General features: G+C 44.2%; 1 protein-coding gene across 1 annotated transcript in view; it reads left to right on the plus strand.

Moving 5' to 3' along the window:
• CSRP1 (cysteine and glycine rich protein 1) overlaps positions 1–23,757 on the plus strand; it is a 29,355-nt gene extending 5,598 nt beyond the window's left edge. Inside the window, exons 2-6 of the mRNA XM_040337726.1 lie at positions 7,024–7,139; positions 16,787–16,955; positions 18,302–18,431; positions 22,070–22,163; positions 23,142–23,757. Of these exons, the coding sequence (XP_040193660.1) occupies positions 7,028–7,139; positions 16,787–16,955; positions 18,302–18,431; positions 22,070–22,163; positions 23,142–23,215 (579 nt within the window). The 5' untranslated portion in view covers positions 7,024–7,027 and the 3' untranslated portion in view covers positions 23,216–23,757. The remainder of the gene's footprint in view (positions 1–7,023; positions 7,140–16,786; positions 16,956–18,301; positions 18,432–22,069; positions 22,164–23,141) is intronic.
• Positions 23,758–24,451: the final 694 nt, after the last annotated feature.

The following is a 24,451-nucleotide window of genomic DNA, read 5'->3' on the forward strand; positions in this document are numbered from 1 at the left end:
ACTCCCTACCCCAATCTGTCCAATTATCTCCTACTCTGTTTGCTTTTAGATGATCCCTGAAAACCCATCTTTTCAGAGAAGCCTATTCTGCCCCACCTAGCAACAAGTGTACTTTAATTTTCTCCATCAGTTCCTCCCCTACAGTTATTACCTTTTTTTTGTATCACTTGACCCTCCCTCCTAGATTGCAAGATCTAACAAGCAGGGCCCTCTGATTCCTCCCTGTATTGTATTGTATTGTATTGTATTGTATTGTATTGTATTGTATTGTATTGTAACTGTACTGCCTGCCCTCATGTTGTGAAGTGCTGTGCAAACTGTTGGCACTATATAAATCCTGAATAATAATAATAAACAAAGGGCTAGTTTATTTTTCCTTCAGACTTTGGGGAGGCTGGACTGTGGCCATTGGCAGTACAAAATGTCCCTGCATCAGTGGTAGTCAACAATTTTCCATTATCTGTGTCATTGGGTGGACTTGTGCCCCCTTGTCGGTGTCATTAGGAGGACTTGTGCCCCATTGTCGGTGTCATTGGGACCCGCTGTTGGTGCCATTGGGAGGAACTGTGCTCCATCATTGATGTAATTGGTAGGAATTGTACCCTTCATTGGGGCCAGTGAATAAAATAGTGCTGCAAGGGCTAGATAAAAGCAAGGGGCCACATCTGGCCCCAGGACCGCATTTTGGAGACCACTGATCTATACTATACAGTGTGGATGGATGGACCTCCCACTGAGGCTATTGTATTCTGATAGCCGGAACCAGTGACTGTCAGATAACTGAGTAGCGCTTGCATCTGATTTGATTCAGCCATTTTTGCGCTTCCCTCCTGGCTCCTTTGATAGAGATAAATGTTTATGCAATCAATGCTTTGTGTCCCAAATTAATCCCTGCTTTCCTGTAGGCCCCTTGCACATGGCACCGTTTAGCTGCAGTGCATCCCTTCCAGTGGTTTAGTGCACCCACGAGCGCCATATGTGGTGTCTAGTCCCCCTGACTGTGAGTGGATGGGGCCGAACGCTGTACCCTTTTTTTTTTTTTTTTTTTTTTTTTTATGAACTAGATGTACATTTTTACATGCTATACAGGTTACAGTGATCACTAATCAGTTTGTAACTCTTGCCGGTTCACACTGGGGCGACTTGCGATCCGACTTCATGTCGTCCCAAGTCGCGCTGTAGAGAAAAACAATGGAAGTGAATGGGAGCGGTGTTAATACACACGACTCAAGGCGATCCGACTTCAGAAAAGGTTCCTGTACTACTTCAATCCGACTTGTAGGCGATTTGTACCCATTGATTTCAATGGAAGTCGCCTCAGAAGTCGGATCACTGTCTTAACTGAAGCAACAATACAGGAAGAGAACATACATTTCTCAGGCAAACCCCTCCCTCCCCCTCCCTCTCCCAGAGCTGATTGTTGTTTGATTGGCCAATGGAAAGTCTCCTGTCCTGGAGACGACTTCAAGTCGTGTTGTAAATCGCCCCAGATCGCCCTGTGGTTCATGTTCAAGTCGTGTCGGAGTCGCCTCTGAAAGTTGCGCTGGAAGTCGTGTCGCCCTAGTGTGAACCGACTCTAATGGTTTAATTCCCAGCTATTTATTATAATAGTCAGGATAGATAAAAAGTAAATAAACAAACTACAAATATTTAAAAATGATAAAAAATAAATTTTTACATAAACAAATCGACATATAACAACATTCAACAAAATAGTCCTTGTACAAGGTAAGTACATTTCTATATGGAATAAGGAAATGAGTGTACCTAGGGACTCAGATCATAATGCCAATTTTGCATGGAAAGGAACCATGCTGAATGACCTCTGGTTGAGATGAAGCCTTACAAAATATACTGTATTTATTGGCGTATAACGCTCACTTTTTTACCCTGAAAATAGAGGGTAAAGTGTGCCTGCGTGTTATACGCAGGGGCTGTGTAAAGTTTATTTTATTTTTTTTCCTGAAACTTCCCTCTTAAAGTTAGGGTGCGTGTTATATGCCGATTAAATGCGGTAAATCAGTAAGGGCCCTTTCACACTGGTGCGTTTTCGCGGTAAAAATAGCGCTATTAAAACGTTCCCCATGCCCCTCTCCATTGAAATGAATTAAAAACGTGGTAAAATCGCGGTGTTTTACCGCGATTTTTAACGCTACGCTTTTACCTCGTTTTTACAGCGGTTTTTAATTCATTTCAATGGAGGGGGCATAGGGAGCGTTTTATGAGCAGTTTAATAACGCTATTTTTACCGCAAAAACGCACCAGTGTGAAAGAGGCCCTAAGGCTTAAAGCGGGAGTTCACCCATTTCTGAAATTTTTTTTTTTTCTCCCATAAGGTTCCTGCTCGTTCGGTCTAGGGGAATCGGCTATTTGTAGTAAAATATGAGCAGTACTTACCCGTTTTCAAGCTGCATCTTCTTCCGTCGCTTCCGGGTATGGGTCTTCGGGAGCGGGCGTTCCTTCTTGATTGACAGCCTTCCGACGGTCGCATCCATCGCGTCACTCGTAGCCGAAAGAAGCCGAACGTCGGTGCGGCTCTATACTGCGCCTGCGCACCGACGTTCGGCTTCTTTCGGAAAATCGTGACGCGATGGATGCGACCGTCGGAAGCCTCTCGGAAGACTGTCAATCAAGAAGGAACGCCCATTCCCGAAGCCCATACCCGGAAGCGACGGAGAGGATGCATCTCGTAAACGGGTAAGTACTGCACATATTTTAAAATAAATAGCCGATTCCCCTAGTAAAAACGAGCATGAATCTAAGGGGGAAAAGTGCCCTCTAAGGGTGAACCCCCGCTTTAATGCACACTGGCTTAAAAAAAACATTGCTTCTACAAGAGTTTGGTGTTCTGCCTGTAGAATCAACTCAATGTTATCCTATGAAGTCCATACACATTAGGACGATAAGAGGCATATTTTGAGTTTAACATTTAGAGGCAGAAAAAAAAATCCCTTCTGGTTCGCATTTCTGATTGGAGCTTGGAGGCAAAAAAAAAAAGCAAAGCTCTCCTAAACTCGTCTAAACTTTGTACAAAAAATGCTCTATATGAGGTTTTTTTTTAAGCCCAGTGTGCACGGAGCCTAAACATTTCCCCATGTTAATATTCATAGGCTGATATATGTGACGAGCACCCAAACCTTGTCTCCACTGCTGCCATCTACTGCACTGGGTGGGAATAGCACCCCAGCACAATAGAATGAGCCCACAGCACAGGCAAGCTGAGACAGAGACCCAATTTGAACATTTTAACCAGATCAGAGTTTAACACTCTGATCCCCCTCTAAATTTAAATAGCAACGGTACTTTGAAGTAACCAGGCGCTACAAGAATTCGTAATCTGCAAAACACATTTGCTTTTGGTTTTTACTATTGCTTTAACTCCTGAAGTGCAGGTGCAGCCCCTCTGCAGGGAACATTGTTACTTTTACTGGAGTTCAGCTTTAGGCCCCTTTTCACAGTGGGGCAGGAGGCACGGTGGCGGAATAGCGGCGCTATACCGTCGGAATTGCCACGGGATTCGGCCGCTAGCGGTGTGGTATTAACCCACGCTAGCGGCCGATAAAGGGTTAATACCGCCTGTAATGCGCCTCTGCAGAGGTGCATTGCGGGCGGTATTGCCGCGGTTTCCCATTGTTTTAAATGGGAAGGAGCGGTATACATACCGCTCCTCTCATCGCTCCAAAGATGCTGCTTGCAGGAGATTTTTTTTTTTCCCTCCTGCCAGTGCATCGCCTCAGTGTGAAAGCCCTCCGGCTTTCACATTGAGGTTGCTGGGCAGGAGTTTTTCAGGCAGTATAGCAGCGCTATTTTTAGCGCTGTACCGCCTAAACTCCTCAGTGTGAAAGGAGTCTTGGTGAATCAGAGGATCTAGTGAGAGACCGGGAGCTCAAGTGTTGAAGAACTACAAGAGGCAGTTAGAAGTGAAGCTGAAGGTACTGTTACGTTTGCGTTAGGAACTGTTAAAGACATACGCGCAGTATGATTTTTTTTTTTTTTTTTTTTTTTTTAAGGCCGGCAAACACATTAACCTTTTTTATCATTTGTCAGAATGACAAAAAATAGAACCGATTTTTCTATTTGTGCCTAAACCTGGACAAAAAAACAAATGGATGGTCCAGATGGTAATGTGTTTGAATTATTTTTCCTGTGTATGGGGGACATAACATACCTAAGGTTGGCCTCATTTAGCAGTCATTTACCCTATTTGTGGAAAATGGCTGACATTGCCAGCTATTACTTTCAGATAGCTGCAGCTGCCTTAGCCCCCGTTCACACCGGTGCGACTTATCACGCGGTTTGGCAGTTCTAAATTGCATGACAAGTCGTACCCTATTGTCAGCAATAGAACCATTCAAATCAGTTCAACTTTCCGGCGCCGCATTGGATTTCAGGTGAAACTTGAATAGAAATCTGTGCATGAAGTCGTATAGATGTCGGGCAAGTCGCACCTGAAATCACACTGGCCTGTCGCATTCAGTGTGAACCATGCCTGAACAGCATTTGATAAGAGGCAGTCAGTGTTCGGTCAGCATTTTTTCCACCCAGGACCTGTGATTTCCAAAATCAACTTTTGTTCTCAAAACATTAAGCTATGTGCCCACATTGGTGGTTAGTGCTCAGTGCCATCTTACATTGGTGGTTAGTGCTCAGTGCCTTCCTTGCATTGGTGGTCAGTACTTAGTGCCATCTTACATTGGTGGTTAGTGCTCAGTGCCTTCCTTGCATTGGTGGTCAGTACTCAGTGCCCGGTTTACATTGGTGTTCAGTTCCCAGTGATCCCTTACATTGGTGGTCAATTCTTAGTGCCTTCTTATACATTGGACAGTGCTCAGTGCCCCCCCCCCCCCCCCTTACATTAGTGGTCATATGTCAGACACCAAAAAATGCACACCAGTTACTTGGGGAGCCACAGCCCAGTCTAAATATTGTGTCTGGGTTTCAGGCAGACTGAAACCCAGACAGATGATGCCAAACCCTGACTGTCCGGGTGAAATCTCGAACAGGTGGCAACCTTCATTCTAGAATATTTACACACACCAAGTGCCACTTTTGTCATAGTTGATTGGCTCATTCTTTAGATTGTAACATTTCATGGTTAGATTCACCTTTTCTGTTTTCCAGTCTATGATTTATACCTTTCTGTGTGCATACAGTATCCCCCAAAAGTGTGTACACCCCACACATTTTTGTAAATATTTTATTGTATCTTTTTATGTGACAACACCTGAAGACATTACACTTTGCTACAATGTAAAGTAGTGAGTGTACAGCTTGTATAACAGTTTACATTTGTTGTCCCCTCAAAATAACTCAACACACAGCCATTAACGTCTAAACCGCTGGCAACATAAGTGAGTACACCCCTAAGTGAAAATGTCCAAACTGGGCCCAAAGTGTCAATATTTTGTGTCCACCATTATTTTCTAGCACTGCCTTAACCCTCTTGGGCATGGAGTTCACCAGAGCATCACAGGTTGCCACTGAAGTCCTCTTCCACTCCTCCATCATGACATCACAGAGCTGGTGGATGTTGGCGACCTTGCGCTCCTCTACCCTCCATTTGAAGATGCCCCACAGATGCTCAATAGGGTTTAGCTCTTGAGACATGCTTGGCCAGTCCATCACCTTTACCCTCAGCTTCTTTAGCAAGGCAGTGGTCGACTTGGAGGTGTGTTTGGGGTCGTTATGTTGGAATACTGCCCTGCGGCTCAGGCTTTCGAAGGAAGGAGATCATGCTCGGCTTCAGTATGTCACAATACATGTGGGAATTCATGATTTCCTCAATGAACTGTAGCTCTTCAGTGCCGACAGCACTCATGCAGCCCCAGACCATGACACTCCCACCACCATGCTTATAGGCAAGGCACACTTGTCTTTGTACTCCTCACCTGGTTGCCGCCACACACGCTTGACACCATCTGAACCAAATACGTTTTATCTTGGTCTCATCAGACCACAGGATTGGTTCCAGTAATCCATGTCTTTAGTCTGCTTGTTTTCGGCAAACTGTTTTGCGTGCTTCCTTGTGCATCATCTTTAGAAGAGCCTTCCTTCTGGGATGACAGCCGTGCAGACTAAATTTATTCGGTATATGGTCTGAGCACTGACAGACTAACCCCCTCACCCCTTCAACCTCTGCAGCAATGCTGGCAGCACTCATACATCTATTTCACAAAGACAACCTCTGGATATGACACTGAGCACGTGCACTCAACTTCTTTGGTCGACCATGGAGAGGCCTGGTCTGAGTGGAACCTGTCCTGTTAAACCACTGTATGGTCTTGGCCACTGTGCTGGGGCTCAGCTTCAGGGTCTTGACAATCTTCATATAGCCTATGCCATCTTTATGTAGAGCAACAATTCTTTTTTTCAGATTCTCAGATAGTTCTGTGCCATGAGGTGTCATGTTGAACTTCCAGTGACCAGTATGAGAGAGTGAGAGCGATAACACCAAATTTATCACGCCTGCTCCCCATTCACACCTGAGACCTTATAACACTAACAAGTCACATGATACCAGAGAGGGAAAGTGGCTAATTGGGCCCAATTTGGACATTTTCACTTAGGGGTGTACTTTTGTTGCCAGCGGTTTAGACATTAATGGCTGTGTGTTGAGTTATTTTGAGGGGACAGCAAATTTTCACAGTTGCACAAGCTGTACACTCACTACTTTACATTGTAGCAAAGTGTCATTTTCTTCAGTGCTGTCACATGAAAAGATAGAATAAAATATTTACAAAAATGTGAGATACTGTACATGGATATGAAGTGATCATAAGGCTGGCCATACAAGGATGGACTTCTTGGTCCTTTTCTCAAGAAAGATGTAATCTAACATATGACCAATGCTTGATGTGTAAAAATGAGTAAGAAATTCCTTTTATTGTGCAACAGAAAACAAATATTGGATATGATTGGCTGTTGTAAACTGTCTAAGTCACTTTTCCTTGTTACCCATTCAGAAAAAAGGCGCAATGTACTGTTATGTCATCTTACAATCCTCCATGTATTTTATTCTCACAGGACAATGCCAAACTGGGGCGGTGGAAAGACCTGCTCAGTCTGCCAGAAGGCTGTCTACTTTGCGGAGGAAGTCCAGTGTGAGGGTGGAAGCTTCCACAAATCCTGCTTCTTGTGCAGTGAGTCAGTTCACTTCTATTATAAACACTAATCTTTTTCCCAGCTTGTGTTCTTTATAATTCTTGTTCAGAGCTTTACATATGGAAGCAAGGCACGCCAACGACTGATATCGGCATACTCTAGAGGTGGCAGGAAAGAAAGTCTATATAACTCCAGTACAGATTAAAGGGAACATATGCCAGCATCCCCCCTTCAAATTCTTTATTTTAAACAAACAGTCCGAGAGCAACCTGATTAACACAAAATAGACATTACATCTGGGCATTTTCCAGGTGAGGATCAATACTAATAAATTGAATAACAAAAGAGTAACCTGATTCATGGAAACGCAAGCCATATAATCATAGATTAGTTCCATGTCTGAAGGATATGCCAACATTTAATCTGGAGAAATTGGAGCTGTTTTTCTGCAAAGTATATATGACTCTTATCCTATTCCTATTGTAAAAGAATATGGGATGTGTAATGGAATTTTTAAACCCAACCACACAACTTGTACCTACAGGTAAGCCTAGATTAAGGCTTACCTGTAGGTGCAAGAAATATCTCCCAAACCTCCACGGTTAAGGAGATATTTTCACAAAAAAGGGCAACGATGTCTACGGCTCATGTGCGCTGTGGACAACAGCGCAGGCACACTGAGCGTGCCGTTTTTGTGAATGGGACAATCGTGGGTTAATGCCGTATTTCTGCGCGGGAGTGACGTCCTCGCCGCTCCGGCCAATCACATCGCTGGAGCGGCGATAACAGGAAGAATCTCCGAGGGGACATGGCGGTAAAGGGGAACAAAGAGCACTTCGGGGGCTTCGATTTCAGGTAAGTGCCATATAATGAGCTAGTATGTGGCACTTGCCTGAAACCGCCACGATACCCGGAGTGACTTCCGGGTATCGCTGCTCGGCGCTGTGACTGGCTGGAGCAGCGGCGACTTCTCTCTAATGCATTCGTGCGGGTCCCACCACTAACGGCATGATCGCCGTTGAGAGCGGCACGCTCAGTGCGCCTGCGTCCCATGTCTACGGCGCATGTGCCGTAGACATTGGTCCCGCTATTTTTTGCAACTATCTCCTAAACCTTTTAGGGTGTCTGGAGTCTAGATGAAATGGTAAAGCAGAACCCATTAGACAGTAGCATTGTCATTCTGCGGGTAGTTACTTTTAAGCCAGCCATAAACTGAGTGATTTTTTTTTTTCTTTCCTGCAAACTGACAAATTTTATGTTTTTAACACTGGGTGACATTATATTTTAGCACACAATTCTAAGCTGGAAGAAGCTTGCAAGTGACATGACTAAGTAATCTGTCTTCCGTCATCTACAGGAAGTGAAACCGAGTAGGTCTGGTCATTAGAGATAGCAAGAAACCGGTTTTGAAATCAATGTTTTTTCTATAGGGTGGTGGAGTAATATACTTGTATTCCTGCCCTTCCCACTTCAGTGCCTAGACAGAAATCTAGCACAAATTGCAGCCAATAACCTTTCTTTTTTTAATGCAGGATGTGATTTTAGAGAACAAATTTGTTAACAGGACTATATTTTATATATTTACTTCAAAGCATGCAGGATATATAAATTCTTAAAGTATTTGAACCTGCTACCTGCAAAAGGAAAATGAGAAATGCATTCTTTGTCTCTTAACTGGAAAAGTATATCCCATGGCAGCAGTGCAAAGCTTTGAAGTCCAGCCATCATAGAGGCATGGTGTGCTAAGGCTACATTCACATTTGTATCTGACAGCAGCTAAACACCAGTAATTTGTATGTAGCGGTGCCACTGGCAAGGGGTCTGCAGCCCCCACTGATTTTGCAACCGATAACAATGAAAGAATACTTGTGCTAGCTGCAAAGCTTGGTGGACTACAGGTCCCAGACAGTCCTGTGCAAGTCCCGCCAACCCTCCTAGCTGCAGCAACTTGACTCAAACACTGGTGAAATCACAGCCTCTCCCTCTGGCTTCACATCTACTCCTGACATGTCTCTCCCAGACTTCTCCACTGTGCCTGTCACTCAGACTCCTGGATTAGACCTCTCCTAGTGACTTGCCTGGCAATGCTTCCCGCTGTCCTCTTCCTGGCGAGAGTTCAACCCCCCCAGAAAGGGGGTTCTCTCAAGAGCCACGACAGCCTAACACTCCAACTCCATCACTAGTTTTTCCACCCGACATCTGCTCCCACAACAGACTGACCATGAGTGAGTGTATATATAGGAGGCCTGCCCCCTGCCAATCCTAGTTGGGGATTGGTTAGGGCTCCCAGATAACTCAATGCCACTCCCATTCTCTTCCCTGCCTCTTTTCCAGAACCCTCTAGAAATAGAGGAGGTGCCAGAGAGATGAAGTACATGTCGGTCACCTGCTGCTATACTCAAAACCACTCCCAGCCTCCCCTAGCTCACAGCTAGGCCTGCCTAAATTTACCTGCACTGGCTGTAACCAAAAAACACACAACTACTTTAGCAACCTACCTACCTAAGGCACTACATGCACTTGAAAAAGTTGAAATATTTATTGCAGATAGCTGCAGTTTGTAAATGAGTTGAGCAGCGTTTAGGTGCATCAGCATTTTTAGGATTTAAAAAAATAAATAAAATATATATATATATTTTTTTTTCAAAATCCCATTCTTGGTGGTGGGGAAGGGATGTTATACCCCAGGTACCTCTTCCACTTTATTGGTAGTTTTCTGAGCAAGCACAGCTGTGTAATGGAAATGGAGTGCAGAGCAAAGCTGGTGCTTGCCAATACAGTATGTGCCTGCTTGAGAGGAGAAGATTGCTTTTGAAAACTCACTGCGTCAAACTGCATGGGTACTGTGGTATCATGTGATTTGGTGCCTGCAAAACACACTGCATTGTGATCTGGGTTTGGGATTTTTTTTTAACCATTATTTGGCATCCGCCTGCAGATCGCAAGGGCAGTGTGGTCACCTGCAGTGCATGAAAGCACATGAAATGCTCCTTTACCACACAGTGTCCTGGTGCGAACTGGCCCTGAGGCAGATGGACAAATGAAGTGAAGATGGGTACATCCCAGGATCTAACTATGTTCCTGATATGACCAATTTGGAACCTATCCCAATTAATTTTAAAACTTTACCAGAATGTCAGTGTTCACCTTTTTGACGGCTTACTAACTATTGTTAGACCATGTCTGCAAAGAATGAATACCAATGTAGCACTACCCCTGAAGGAGCTGCTGGTTTGTTTTGGGTGGCATGTTACCTCTATTCCTCCGCCGTCTAGGGTACACGATGAGAGCTGAGAAGAACTGCAATGTCCACACTTTAGGTGTCTTTTTCTGTGCTTTATTACCCAACGGGGTAAAATGATAAAAGTAGTAGTAGTTGAAGAGGTAGAAAGGATAGTAGGTAGTAGGTTCAGGTGTACAACTTTGTTTGGAAACGATCCTGCTTCCAGCAATAAACTCTCGTCGCCACTCTAGCCAGAGTGGGTATAGTGCACCTGGATAGGCCTCTCTCACCAGCCTAGCAGCCAGAGTGTCACACGGAACTTTAGCAAAGTCTCTGCCACAGACCTTCCCAAAGATGGAGATATTGTCGGTCCAGAATCCTTCTTAACACAGGATTAAGCACCCGGATCTCAACAATTCAGAACTGCTAGGCGACCATCATCCAGCCTCTCAGTAATGGTGCGTCCTCCGATGAAGTCTAAAGCCTTGTACACACGATCAGTCCATCCGATGAGAATGGTCCGAAGGACCGTTCTCATTGGTTAACCGATGAAGCTGACTGATGGTCTGATGTGCCTACACACCATCAGTTAAAAAAACGATCGAGTCCAACGTGGTGACGTAAAACACAACGACGTGCAGAGAAAAATGAAGTTCAATGCTTCCAAGCATGCGTCGACTTGTTTCTGAGCATGCGCTGGTCTTTTAACCGATGCTTTTGCGTACTAACCATCGGTTTTGACCTATCGGTTAGGCGTCCATCGGTTGAATTTTAAAGCAAGTTCTAAATTTTTGGACCGAAGGATAACTGACCGATGGGGCCCACACACGGTCGGTTTGGACCGATGAAAAGGTCCTTCAGTCCGTTTCCATCGGTTTTGCCCGACCGTGTGTACGCGGCCTAAGGCCTCTCCTGAGATACCAACCACGTGCTCGGTACTCCCCCAGACAGGTTCTTCATCGGGCAGGTTCCTCCCTCAGGACGGACAGCACAGGACCACTCTGCAACTGCAGACCCAGTCTGACCACTGGGCCTACAAGGTGGATTACAACCCCGGACCAACGTGGTCCCGGAGCCAGGAACACTTGAACACGCACCCCTGGCCATGAGGGCCACACACGGAGGGTGGTGGGACGACAGACCCGCAAACAACGACCGCAAACTAATGACGTCTGTCCCCAAGTACTCTCCCCCAGCATGCACAGCAAGGCTTTCAACTCCCACTGATTGGCTGCCGAGGAAAAACGCCCAATACACCCTGACTCGACTGCTGCCACCCTTGGTCGGGGGGGGGGGTACAGGCACCCCAGGCAGCAATAGTAGTCACCCACAGCACAGCCATGGCTGAAACAGAGGCCCAAATTTGACCAAAATAACATGGTCAGAGGAAACTGAATCTCTGACCACCCTCCTAAATTTAAAGCAGCACCAGCTTTGAAAGTAGCAGGGCTCTACACCAACATGAGGATGAATAACAACATTTTAGGAAGAAAAGGGGGAAGAGTAATTTTCTGCTGCTAAATTCACTGCAGCTAAATGCAGTGCGCGTCTAGCTGCAGATGCTTGACCCATGATGCAGCACTTTCCTTTTCCTAAACGCAGTTAAACTGTCAAACTAAATGTTGCTATTCCTTTTATATGAATTACGTGATTACTTTGCATTGTGTGAGTCAAGCTGCTTTTAGAAAGTCTTCTAAATTCGGCTATACTCTCAAATGTAGGCGTCCATGTGAATGTAGCCTAAAGCTACTTTCACACACGTGATTAGAGCTGGTGCGAATGGCGGTGGCAGAAATCCAAGATTCCTTCTGCGGCTCTGAGCGGCTAGGTGTGGCCGCTCTCCCCATTCACTATTTCAGGTCGCTGGCGGCCACATCTATTCGTGGTTCTCTGCACAGCCAGTGACCTGCCGGTATAGTGAACGGTTGTTGTACCTAGCCACTTGGAGCCGTAGCAGGAACCGCTCCAACAGTTCCCACTGGTGTGAATGTAGCCTAACAGATTGGCTTGACTCAAGCTCTTATCTATTTATTTTTTATATTTTTTTCTTCCCGATTTATTAAACCAAAAGTTGATTCTAATTCCCTTCCTCCAGGCCGGATTTGCAGCTCTCTGAGCAAACTTAACCTATTGTCTGGAGGTGGTTTACAAAGCTGAACGTCAGGCAAATGCACCACTGAAATATAAAGATCACTTGTTTTACCTGCTAACCACATTGTGTTTTTAATCCACGCCCATGTTGTATTATTTTAACACATAAGATAGTCACTTCATTGGTAGTTGCATATAACAGTTGTCAGTTATAACAGGTGATGCAATGTATTGAGTGTGTGATCCAAATATAATTTTTTTTTTTCTTTTTTTAACTGTGTCTAACCATGGGAATCAATGTTCTCTTCCATCCAAGCGATTTTTTTTTTTTTTTTTTTTTTTTTTTTTTTTTTTTTTTTTTTCCTGTAGCTTACAACCCCCCCCCCCCCCCGTAATATAGTGTACCTCCTAGGCAAAACTTCTTCTTTCTTCTAAGCCTCGTACACACGCACGGTTTTCTCGGCAAGAAAGCTGCTTGCTTTTGCCGAGAACCAGTCGTGTGTATGGTTTTTCGCCTGGAATCTCAACGAGAAAAATAGAGAACCTGCTCTCTATTTTTCTCTGCAGTGTTTCCTGCTGAGAAAACCGTGTGTGTACGAGGCTTGTATGCTTACCTTGTACCCGCGCATGCTCAAAGTCTTTGAACGCCTGTGCGGTAGCAAACAAGAGTAGTGTAGGGTGTAGCAAGATGGCGGCGACGGCATCGAATGTGATAAGCGCATGCTCGCGTTCTTTTGAATGGCCGTGTGTACACAGGGCAAGGCTAGCTTGCCGGGAATCCCATTGGGAAAGCAAAAGTGTTTTATTTTTATTTTTTTCCAGACGGGATTCCCGCCCGTGTGTACAGGGCTTTAGAGGGAAATTCCCCTCAATATGGGAGATTTCCTTTCACTATGACAAGAAGTCTGTCTCTCCCTCTCCCTCTCCCTCTCTCTCCAAGATTTTCACTGAACAGGGATTCCCACACGTGCTCACTAAATCCATCTATCGCCAGTTTAACTTACCGTTTTAAAGAGCTGCTGTAGAACATTGTTTTATACAGCATGGAGTCCTTTAGTGTAAATCGGTAGTCTCCAAACTGGGGTCAGATGCGACCCTTTTGCTTACCTTTATCCAGGGCATGAGGCATAATTCCTGCCACTGACACCAACGATGGGGCATAATTTCTTCTACTGACAACAAAAATAGGACACTATTCCTTCAGACACCAACTATTTCTCCCACTAATACCAAAAATCTGGCGTTGTTTATTCCCACTAGGCACATTTCACCCCTCTAATGTCTGAAGGACAGTAAACTGGCCATTTCTTTAGAAAGTTTGGAGACCCCTGGGCTAGGGTTGCCACCTGTCCGGGTTTGACACATGTGCCTGGGTTTCCACCCGCTAGAGACCCGGGCACACATTACACCATCCTGTGGCCAGTGTCAGCCGGATCTCTGTCCCCGGCCGCAACATCTAGAGGGGCGGCGCGCTCGCTATCACTGTCACACAGCGGTGCGCTCTGAGCCAGCGGGTGCCCTGTGTTCAGCCAAACGGGCCATGTGCGGGGAGGGCCGGGCGGCAGACATGGGGGTCTGTGACTGGCCCTGCAGATCTGGTCACATGCGGGGGCTGGACTGTTTCGATAATCGTGCCTGCTTGCTCCCAGAGTCCTGCCTCACAGTCACGATGTGTGTCTCCTGAGGTCTCATCTGCTCTGTCAGCTTGCCCACCCACCTCTGTATATCTTTCTCTCTCCTCAGGGGGTGGGGACCCCTTGGGGATGGCTGTATGGGGCCCCAATAATTGCTAACAGCAGCCCTGTGAGTGAGTACACCAGTTTGGATGTGTCCTGAATCCTGTGTCTTGTCGACACACTTCTCCCCAAGGGCTCCCCACACAATGGAAGGCAGGGGACACTGATGGGTGGGTTCCCTGATCTAATAGAGGGGGGCTGATAAAGGGAAGGGGAGTCTGTGGGGAGGGAGATGGACTGTGTCAGTAGGGCAGTGGATGGTACCAGTAGTTACCATCCACGCTAAGCGTGACCCATTATTGCTCTCCTCCAGGTCTTTAAAATCATATAGTGTATACCACAAAAAAATTGCCATGTGCCGCTAAAGTGTTCGGGTTTGGCTTGAGGAAAAGGTGGCAACCCTACCCTGGGCTGGTGCAAATGATGGAGTTGAGTGTGAATCCCTGCTACCTCTGTCTGGATTTCAGACTTAAACTGGAATGTAAACGTGTTGGATAGTTAGGATAGAGCTGGAAATAGTTAAAGCTTTTTGTCTAGTTTTTCCTACTGTGTCTCCATTGGAGAGATTTCCCCTTGCTTCCTGTTAAGGACAAGACATTTTGGTAAATCTCCCTAGTGAGGATATGAAGAAAACGTTAATCAATAATCACACTTTTATTAGAGTGGGGAAGAGTTAGAAAATTTGAAAATGTTTTACTGCTGTCTGTACCTTCCTCTCCCAGGAATAACCACTTCCCTCATTTGTTCCGATGTCACAGAATTGAGAGAAAACCAGAAATGTTAATTCCGTACTCTATTCAAAGCTTAAAGGCGTTCTATGATCACATCATACACATTCATTTTATAACCTCAGTATTGTAATAACAATACAAAAAAATAGTTTATTTTGACATTCCAATATAAGCTTACTTGAAAAATCTCCTTTCATGTGGGGAAATCTGCCTGTCTGCTGGCCATCTTTCTACAATGTCCTGAATTCCCTGCATGCATTGCAGCTTCTCCTTTGCTGTGTACTTTCGATTTTTAAGGACTATATATCCCATGGTACTTTGCTGACCGCAAGCAGTGATTCCTGTACAGCCTCCTTCTCCTGAAACTCCTCTCTCAGGACCTCTGTAGTTCAGAAGGCAGGTGTTTTATCAGATTAGGTGACCCGCCAGAATTTGTAACGGCAGTGATGTTCCATCACTGCCATCTTGCTACACCCCACACTCAGCCCCAGTAAGGATACAGTGAAAAGGCACCCACCGGAGTCATGCATTTCACACTTATATTTAACAGTAAATGGAGGTTATAAAGTGACATTCTTCTAACTGTTTAGATGTTCGATTTTAAAAGAGGCGGCAATCCTGCTGATGTCACTGGTTTCCTAATCTGACAGATCACCTCTGATTTAAAAATTCAACATGTAAACAGTCCGTCGGATTTCTAAGTACTGTATTTCACCAGCTCAGTTTTATCCAATTATGTATTTAAATCTATGCCCTACTATTGTGTCGTTTTGTTGTGACCTGTATTGATTTTTGGATTTATTAGAGATTTTATTGCATAGACATGTGTTTTTATGTAATCTGAGCATTGGTAATGATCTGCAAAACTTCAAGTAGCAGTAAATGACTTTGGGATAAACACAGGTGTCAGATATACGATGTTTAGTGGGGCCTGTCATGTCACATCCCAGTATGGAAATACATGACATGACTCGTAGCAAGACAAATCGCAAAGTACAGTGTGATGTTTTCCAGCCTTCCTTCTGTTGTGTCTTTTTGTGTGGCAGAGAACTGGCACAGGAGTTGGCCCTAAACAACTGAAGGAAATGTTCTCTGTTAAGAAAGTAAAGCCTCTTACACACAATCGGACTTCCAGCTGACTTTTCCATGGATTTTGGTCCGAAGGGGCGACTTATGCAAACGACGTAAAACGTGAAAAATTTGATGCTGTTCGGACGTCCATACCTAACAGTGGTACGCCTCATAGAGCAGGGGTAACTTTACGCCCAAAAAAGCCTTACGTAAACAACGTAAAAAAATGCGCCGTGCGCGGCGTATCTAGCTCCTTACCATATTTGATGCGTAAATCGACGGAAGCGCCACCTAGCGGCCAGCATAAATATGCAACTTAGATACGACGGCGTAAGAGACTTACGCCGGTCGGATCTAAGACAAATTTTTGTGTAACTGATTCTAAGAATCAGGCGCATAGATACGACGCCTCACACTCAGAGTTACGACGGCGTATCTGGAGATACGCCGGCGTAACTCCTACGAGAATCTGGGCCACAGTGTGTACTTCTAAACCTCTTGGTTCCAGGTACAAGGATTTTTAGCTGGTATTCCAACTGTCCTCTTTCTGCCTTGGCTACTTCTATGATTTCTAGTCCAACTGAGAAAAAACATTAGGTTTATTTAGGCAACGCAAATTACAGTGACTGTGTTCAAAGTGCAGTATTCCTTACAACAAATCACAATTCATCTTTTTAATGATTTTATTCCAGTAAAATGTAATCTGAGTTAGTACACTTTGTTTAGTATCAATGCAATCTGGTTTATTGAGTAAGCCTTCATTTATCAATCACTAACAGTTTTTGTGGAATATTTTTAATTCCCAGTGAATTTTTATTTATTTTTTTCTGCAGTGGTATGCAAGAAGAATCTGGATAGTACCACAGTTGCAATTCATGGGAATGAGATCTACTGCAAGTCATGCTATGGGAAGAAACATGGGCCTAAAGGATATGGATTTGGACAGGGTGCAGGCACTCTAAGTATGGACCGGGGTGAAAGCCTGGGAATCAAGCCTGAAGAGTATGTTTATTTTGATATTTACTGATACTGAGTCATGTTTTCATTTCTTGAATTGAATTAAACCCAAAACCAAAAATTGTTATATATGGTAGCTCGCCAATGCGTTTTTTTTTTTGCCTCTGTTTGCACCTGATTTAGCCAGTAACGCACCTCCTGTAATAGTGCCCCTACTATGGAGCAGGGGCAGCATTGTCAGTCTAGGGGGGGGGGGGGGGGTAGATGCACTGGCACTTTGGCAGAGTTGGATAAAAATTGAAGGAACAGTGTTTGTGTGTTTTTTTTATTTATTTATATATACCGTATTTGCTGGTGTATAAGACGACTCGGCGTATAAGACGACCCCCTAATTTTCCAGCCAAAATGTTGGTTTTGGGATATACTCGCCGTATAAGACTCTCCCCTTCCTACTAGTCATGCCTCGCCTCACGGTGCCACCATTACATGCCAGACTGTGCCCCATTACATGCCAGACTGTGCCCCATTACATGCCAGACTATGCCCCATTACATTACCCCTCCATTGTGCTGTTCTCCCCGTCCGCGCTGCACTCCGTGTCCCCCCTCGCTGTGCCCTTACCATATCCACATGCAGAATCGCGGCCGTACTGTACGTTTTTTCATAAGCCGCGCCTCCTACGTCTTCTGTTCCGTGATAGGCGGAACAGTCAGCTTCCCAGGAGGCACTGTGTTCAGTGTTCGCCTATCACGGAGGCCCTCTCGTCCGAGGACGAGAGGGCCTCTGTGATAGGCGGACACTAAACACAGGACGAGAGGGCCTCCGTGATAGGCGGACACTGAACACAGTGCCTCCTGGGAAGCTGAGTGTTCCACCTATCACGGAACAGAAGATGTAGGAGGCGCGGCTTTTGAAAAAACATACGGCCGCGATTCTGCATGTCTTTAGGATAAGGTAAGGTTAGGTTACCGGCGTATAAGACGACCCCCGACTTTCAAGAAGCTTTTAAGGGGTTAGAAAGTCATCTTATACGCCGGAAAATACGGTATATATAATGTGTGTGTGTGTGTGTGTGTGTGTGTGTGTATATATAATTACTTTTTATTCAACCTGGCAGGGCTGAACGAAAAACTGAACGCTCAGGAGGAGCCACTGTACTAACTATTCAGTGTTGGCACAGCAATCTCCCCTGCTGTGCTATTGTGTTCTGACAGGGGGACGGCCCCCGTCAAAGCACTCCGGTTAGCGTTCTCAGCCATTGGCTGAGAGCGCTGATCAGGAGCAGATCAGCTGACCTTCTTTCGGTCATGTCCCTTCCACTGTCGGACTGACTGCAGTACAGTCCCTGTTGTAGATATGTAAATATATTTTATTTTTTACTCGTAACACAGGTCTGCGAAACATCAGCCTACAAACAATCCGAATGCTTCCAAGTTCGCACAGAAAGCGGGAGGTGCTGATGTGTGTCCTCGCTGCTCAAAGACTGTGTATGCTGCTGAAAAGGTGATCGGTGGAGGAAATGTAAGTGTTATGCCCTTTTCATTTATAATGAGTGGATCAGACACTAGAAGCGTGTCTCCTCTTTGTACAGGAAATTACAGCACGTGCAACAGATTCCTATATCTGTCAGAAAGATGTACATTAGGCCGGCAATAGACGGAGCAAATTTCTTTCCTGCAGCCAAAGAAATTTGTTTGCTTTGTCCCACTATTGCTAGCGGCTGCCATATTTCTCCTTTAATAAAAACTTGTTTATTGTAGTACAACAGATAGAAATGCAGCCTTTACATAGAGGACCATGTATGAACAATGGTATGCCTGAAAAGATGTGCCTTCTTCACTTGTCTTGCTCCAGTCAGTAGCACAATGACAGGCTTGCCTCACCATTGGATCAAAGCAGTACTTGTTCACCTGCAGATTGGCTTTGGACTTCTTGTGGCTTTTATCCAGTGGTACCACAAGCCTGTCATTGTGCCACTGACTGAAGCACAGACAGGTGAAGAAGATGGATCTTTATTGGGCATACCACTCATCATAAACTATCCTTTCATATTGAGGTTGCACTTATATCTAAGTAATAAATATATCAGTTGGCCCTTGCTCCCTCTCTAAGGCCTCTTTTACATTTGTGCAAAAAAGGATACCCACCACCAAAATGAACGCAGCCCAATCACTTGTAGTTGTGATGCACTGGTGTGGTGTTTAAGGGGTTAAGACGGGCAGTCAAATGCCCTTTTGAAGAGCAATCCGAACATGGATTGTTCTTGAGTTGGGAACGCAAAAGTAAACAAGGTCTTAGATAGATGTTCACAGTGAATCTCAATGTACTACCATCTCAAGTCAAAGCTTTCAGTAATGGACCTACAGATGTTCATATAAGATGACCGTTGTAGGATGTCGACATAGTTAAAAGTACCGTATTTTCCGGTGTATGATGACTTTTTGCATCTAAAATCATGCCCCAAAATTCGAGGGTCGTCTTATACACTGGGTACCTGTCTGTCAGACGACGGCCATCCATTATTTAAAAACCACGCCTCCTCCTCAGACTGTTCCGTGATAGGCGGAACACAAGTGTTCCGCCTATCACGGATGCCTTCTCATCCTCGTCCTCGGACGAGAGGACATCCGTTATAGGCAGAACACTGAACAGATGCTCTGCTGGGAAAATTGGTGTTCTGTCTATCACAGAACAGCCTGAGGAGGAGGCGCGGCTTTTGAATAATGGACGCCCGCTGCCTGAGAAACTCTGCAAACAGGAGAAGGTAGGAAGATCGTCGAGGCAGGCATAAGGCACAGTGAGGCAGGCATAATGGCACATTGAGGCAGGCATAATGGCACAGTGAGGGGTCGTCTTATACAGTGAGTATATCCCAAAACCAGCATTTTAGCTGGAAAATTAGGGGGTCGTCTTATGCGCCCAGTCGTCTTGTACGCCGGCAAATACGGTACTTGTCAGTCCCTGCACATCAGTAAGTGTATTGAAAAGGCAGGAAAGTAGTCCAATGTGCAGAAGCATAGTTATTAGCTGTCTATGCCCCGGCACAATTGACAGCCACAGTACTGCTGTCCATTATGCTTGCATTGCTCAAATGGCTCTTGCTGTGAAGTCAGCGCAGTAAGGCTGCTTTCACACTGAGGCGCTACTGTGCTAAAAATAGCGCCTGCAATGCGCCCTGAAAGAGACGCTCCTTTCTATCGAGTGTGAAAGCCTGAGGGCTTTCACACTAGAGCATTGCGCTGGCAGGACGGTAAAAAATGTCCTACCAGCCGCATCTTTGAGGAGCGGTAAAAATGGCGTCCCTGCCCATTGAAATCAATGGGGTAGCGCGGCCGTACCGCCTGCAAACCGCCCATTGCAGCGGCGTTTTGCGGGCGGGTTTAGCCCTTTTTTCGGCCGCTAGCAAGGGTTCAAATCTCCCCGCTAGCGGCCGAAAATCGCAGCAAACACGACTGTAAAGCACTGCTAAAAATGGCGGCGCTTTACTGCCAGCGCACCAAGCACCTCAGTGTGAAAGTACCCTGAACCACAAGTAGAATACTGATTACAGACCTTTTTTTTCAATATGAACATTTTATCTAAGAAAAGAAGGGGGCGCCAGCTGATTTATTTGTTTGTTTCTGTTTTTGTATAATTGGTGGAATATCTAGAGCAATTAGGCTGCTGCTGATTAGAGATGGGCTCTGGCGTCCTTCAAACTCTATCTGAACTTCAAAGTTGTGCTTTTTTTTTTTTTTTTTTTCAGTCCAATCAGCTTAATGTCATTGATCATTAGTCTATATAAAGCCATTGACGTCACCAGCATCCTAAACCTTTGTATACATGTGTTGCAAGGCGATGAATGAATGCCCAAACTCCTCTCTAATGCTTCTGTATCCCCCAATAGACCACATTATAAATGTTTTAAATATACCCACCATGGAAATGTATAACAATAATGTGCAAATATATCCTCTCTGCTCCCCATTTGCTGAAATGTTGGGGAAAACATCTTTATTTTCCCTGTCTTTCAATCCATAACGTAAAATCCTTCCATGCTCCACATCCAGTTCATCAGTGTTTCCTGTACCATAAACGTCTGCAATTCACCACAAATCTGTGCATACACCCATGGCCGTCTTAATTGGACCCTGGGCAAAAAAAATCAGGTGTAGAGCAAATTCTTACTCTCCACCTGCTCTGAGACCTACAATTAATATCAGCTAGACTTAAAATCAGTTTACTGATCAGGCGGCTATTGCGATTAGTTGCCAGCATATCATTACCACTTACTGACTGGTTGCTAAAGGTTACATCACACATTAGTGCTCACTGATTAGTTGCTAGAGGTTACAGCACACATTAGTGCTCACTGATTAGTTGCTAGAGGTTACAGCACATGATTTCATCTTATTGATTGGTTGCTAGAGATTACTGTACAGTAATACTGCTCACTGGTTGCTAGAGGTTACAGCACATCATCTCTTCACTGCAGAGGGGCATGATGTACATATGAATGCCGCCTTTTATTTACATATGAATGCAGCTGTCCTCAGCTATTTACATATGAATGCTTCCATTATTTACATATGAATGGCAGTTATTTACATGTAAACACAGGGTCTGCAGGTGAGTCATCTGTACACAACAATAGGGCAGCATTAGTAGCAGCACTTCACACTGAGATATCAGGACACAGCAAAAGACTAAAACTTCAAGGGAATTTAAACTGTGATAGTTGGCAAGTATGAGGCAGCTGCTTTGGGCCCCACAACAATGACAGGGCCCAGGGCAGCTTCCCCTTTTGCCCTGCCTTAAAGATGGCCCTGCATACACCCCAGTGGAAATAAACTCACCAGATTAAAATGTTCCATCAAGAAACCGATCTCCAAGCGCTTGTATTACAAACGCATTTATCTCCTATGACAGATGATAACCACCAGCAACCCTCAAGGGCGTCATGAAACAAAAAAGAGGATCCATCATAGTTTAACCAAATGTATTAATGATGCAAATGTGTTATCCTAACATTAATATGGCTGTAACTTAGTGTAAAATGACTGCAATTGTTTGGATTGATGTGCGCTGAAGTATATAATTGCTCATTGTTCATTTATGTTTACGTATAGTAGTGATTATTTTATAATTAAGCCTGATTATATTCTTCATGTGTCTTTTAGTCTTGGCACAAGGCTTGCTTTCGTTGTGCTAAATGCGGGAAAGGTTTGGAATCCACTACACTGGCAGATAAGGAAGGAGAGATATTCTGCAAAGGTATTTTATGTTCACTGTTAATGTATTGAATACACTTTGTTGAGAGATATAACATTTCAGGCTAAGGAGACAACATGGTAATAAGACAGATACCCAGTAGGCTATTACAATTTGAAAATCAAAAATATTCAGATGATCTGACCCGATTGTTTATCTATTCTTATCTTATGCTCAATAAAAGTCGTTTTGATTAAAAAAAAAAAAAAAAATATTCAGATGGCAAAGGGGCTCCAGGTTTTTTTTTTTCATAAAATAAATAAATATGTTCTACTTACCTGCTCTATGCAAGGCTATTGCTCAGAGCGTTCTCTTGGCTCCTTTTCTGGGGCTTCCTGCCGGAATTCTCCACTCCTGAGTGAGTAACTTGTATAGCGCTGCAAATGTGAACTAAATTGCCTCAAGGCGCTTATTTCCATCCAGTGTCATCCTTAACCTTCAGGGATAGGTGGGTCTTAAGCTTTTCCCTGAAGGCCCGATGGTTTTCCTCCATGCGGATGTTTGTGGGTAGAGCATTCCATAGCCGCGGTCCTTGGACTGCAAATCTTCGTTCTCCCTTCAATTTGTACCGGGATGTGGAGGAGGTTTTGGTTGGTTGATCGGAGAACGCGATTGGGAGGTGTAGTGTTTAATTTTCTCACACAAGTATTGAGGAGTGTTTCCTTGTGGGTGAAGCAGAGGGTCTTGAATATGATCCGATCCTTTACGGTTAGCCAAACAAGGGTCCTCTGGGAAGGGGTGATGGATTGCCGGGGTTTTTTCCCCCGTTACCAGTCTGGCTGCCATGTTTTGGACGACTTGTAGGCATAAAATCTGGTATTTGGGTAGTTCTATGTAGAGGGAGTTTGCGTAGTTGAGTCCTCCTCAGAATGCTCCCTCAGTAAGCGGTGACACACACAGGGAACATGGCTTCTCAGTATGTTTGTTTTGCTTGTAAATAGAGTTATTCTTTATTAATTCTTTATTTTTCCCTGTCCCCAGGATGCTACGCAAAGTGCTTTGGTCCAAAAGGCTTTGGTTTCGGACAGGGTGCTGGTGCTTTAGCCCACACCTAATCAACAGATCTTCCCAACTTGTCCTTGCCTACCATCAGACAAAGTTAAACGATCAGTGACAGACGCAGTTGCTTCTCACTGCTACCAATTACATGCTGCAGCTTAAGATTCTTTTATGTGCAGAGGTGTGTCTACAAATATATGAAATGTATCAGTTAAATTTAAAATCTGTATTCAATTCTAATAGGATGTCATAATACGAAATAAAGTGTACTGAGGTCCATTTGACCAGTTGTAAGATTGCCGTATGGAAAAAATTGGAGACTGCAAAATTACTACTGCAAAATACATTTTATGCTTTTGTATAGTATTACTCGCACACCTAAAGAGCAGCTATATATAATGTTTACGTACAGCTTGTTGATGCCTTTTGAACACTAATGACCGGAAAAAAACATGCTGAACCTGGGATTTATTTGGCTATTTTTGTATAAATTTTGCAATTTTTTTAATGGCAAGCAATTGTAATGTGCAGCTGTTGACTGGCTTTTTCACGCCGCATTAGTGGTTTTCACATAAATATAATAAAAGTATATTTATAACACTGTTTCTCTATTACATTTTTTTTGCTTAAAAAAAAAAAAACGTGTTCAATCCTTCTAAAAGCAGCATGGATCATTTTATTAAAATGTATATATTTGTACTTGTCTCAGCAGTCTCTGAAATTATACCAGTATGACATGTTGCCTTTTTTTAGCACTTCAATGAAAAATCTGCTCTCGGGAGACAAATTAATGATTGAAGCCATTGCAAAGCTTGGCTTCTGTGCCCAAACAGTACCCTCTAGTGGTGGCAAGGAACAAAACCGCTTATTAGTGGAAAACAGGAATGTAAACACATGGTCAGGCCGTGTTGCTGGATACAGGATATGTCTTGGGTTAATATAACCCACTATATGCCAGTCTTTTTACATATCGCATAGACATATACCGGTACATGTATAATTTTTATTGAAAGTGCAGTTATACTTTTAACTTGGCAAAACCTGTTCTTAAATGTGCATCTTTGCCTCAGTCAACCTTTCTGAGACGAGGGCCTGGTAAATTGGTCCAAAAGAAAAAAAAAAGGTTATACTTGTACAATAAACGTGTGGGCATGCAAAATGTGTATTTAAAATGTATTCAACTGGGCGTACTGAGTAGGTAACTAATTTAAATAGACATAGTGGGATTATGGCCTTTAGAGAATGGCCACCCAAATCAGGGGTATCAGAAGAATAATGGGCCTTAAAGGAGA

Source organism: Rana temporaria, chromosome 2 (genome assembly GCF_905171775.1).
Source record: "Rana temporaria chromosome 2, aRanTem1.1, whole genome shotgun sequence".
In the NCBI taxonomy this organism is placed as follows: Eukaryota; Metazoa; Chordata; class Amphibia; order Anura; family Ranidae; genus Rana; species Rana temporaria.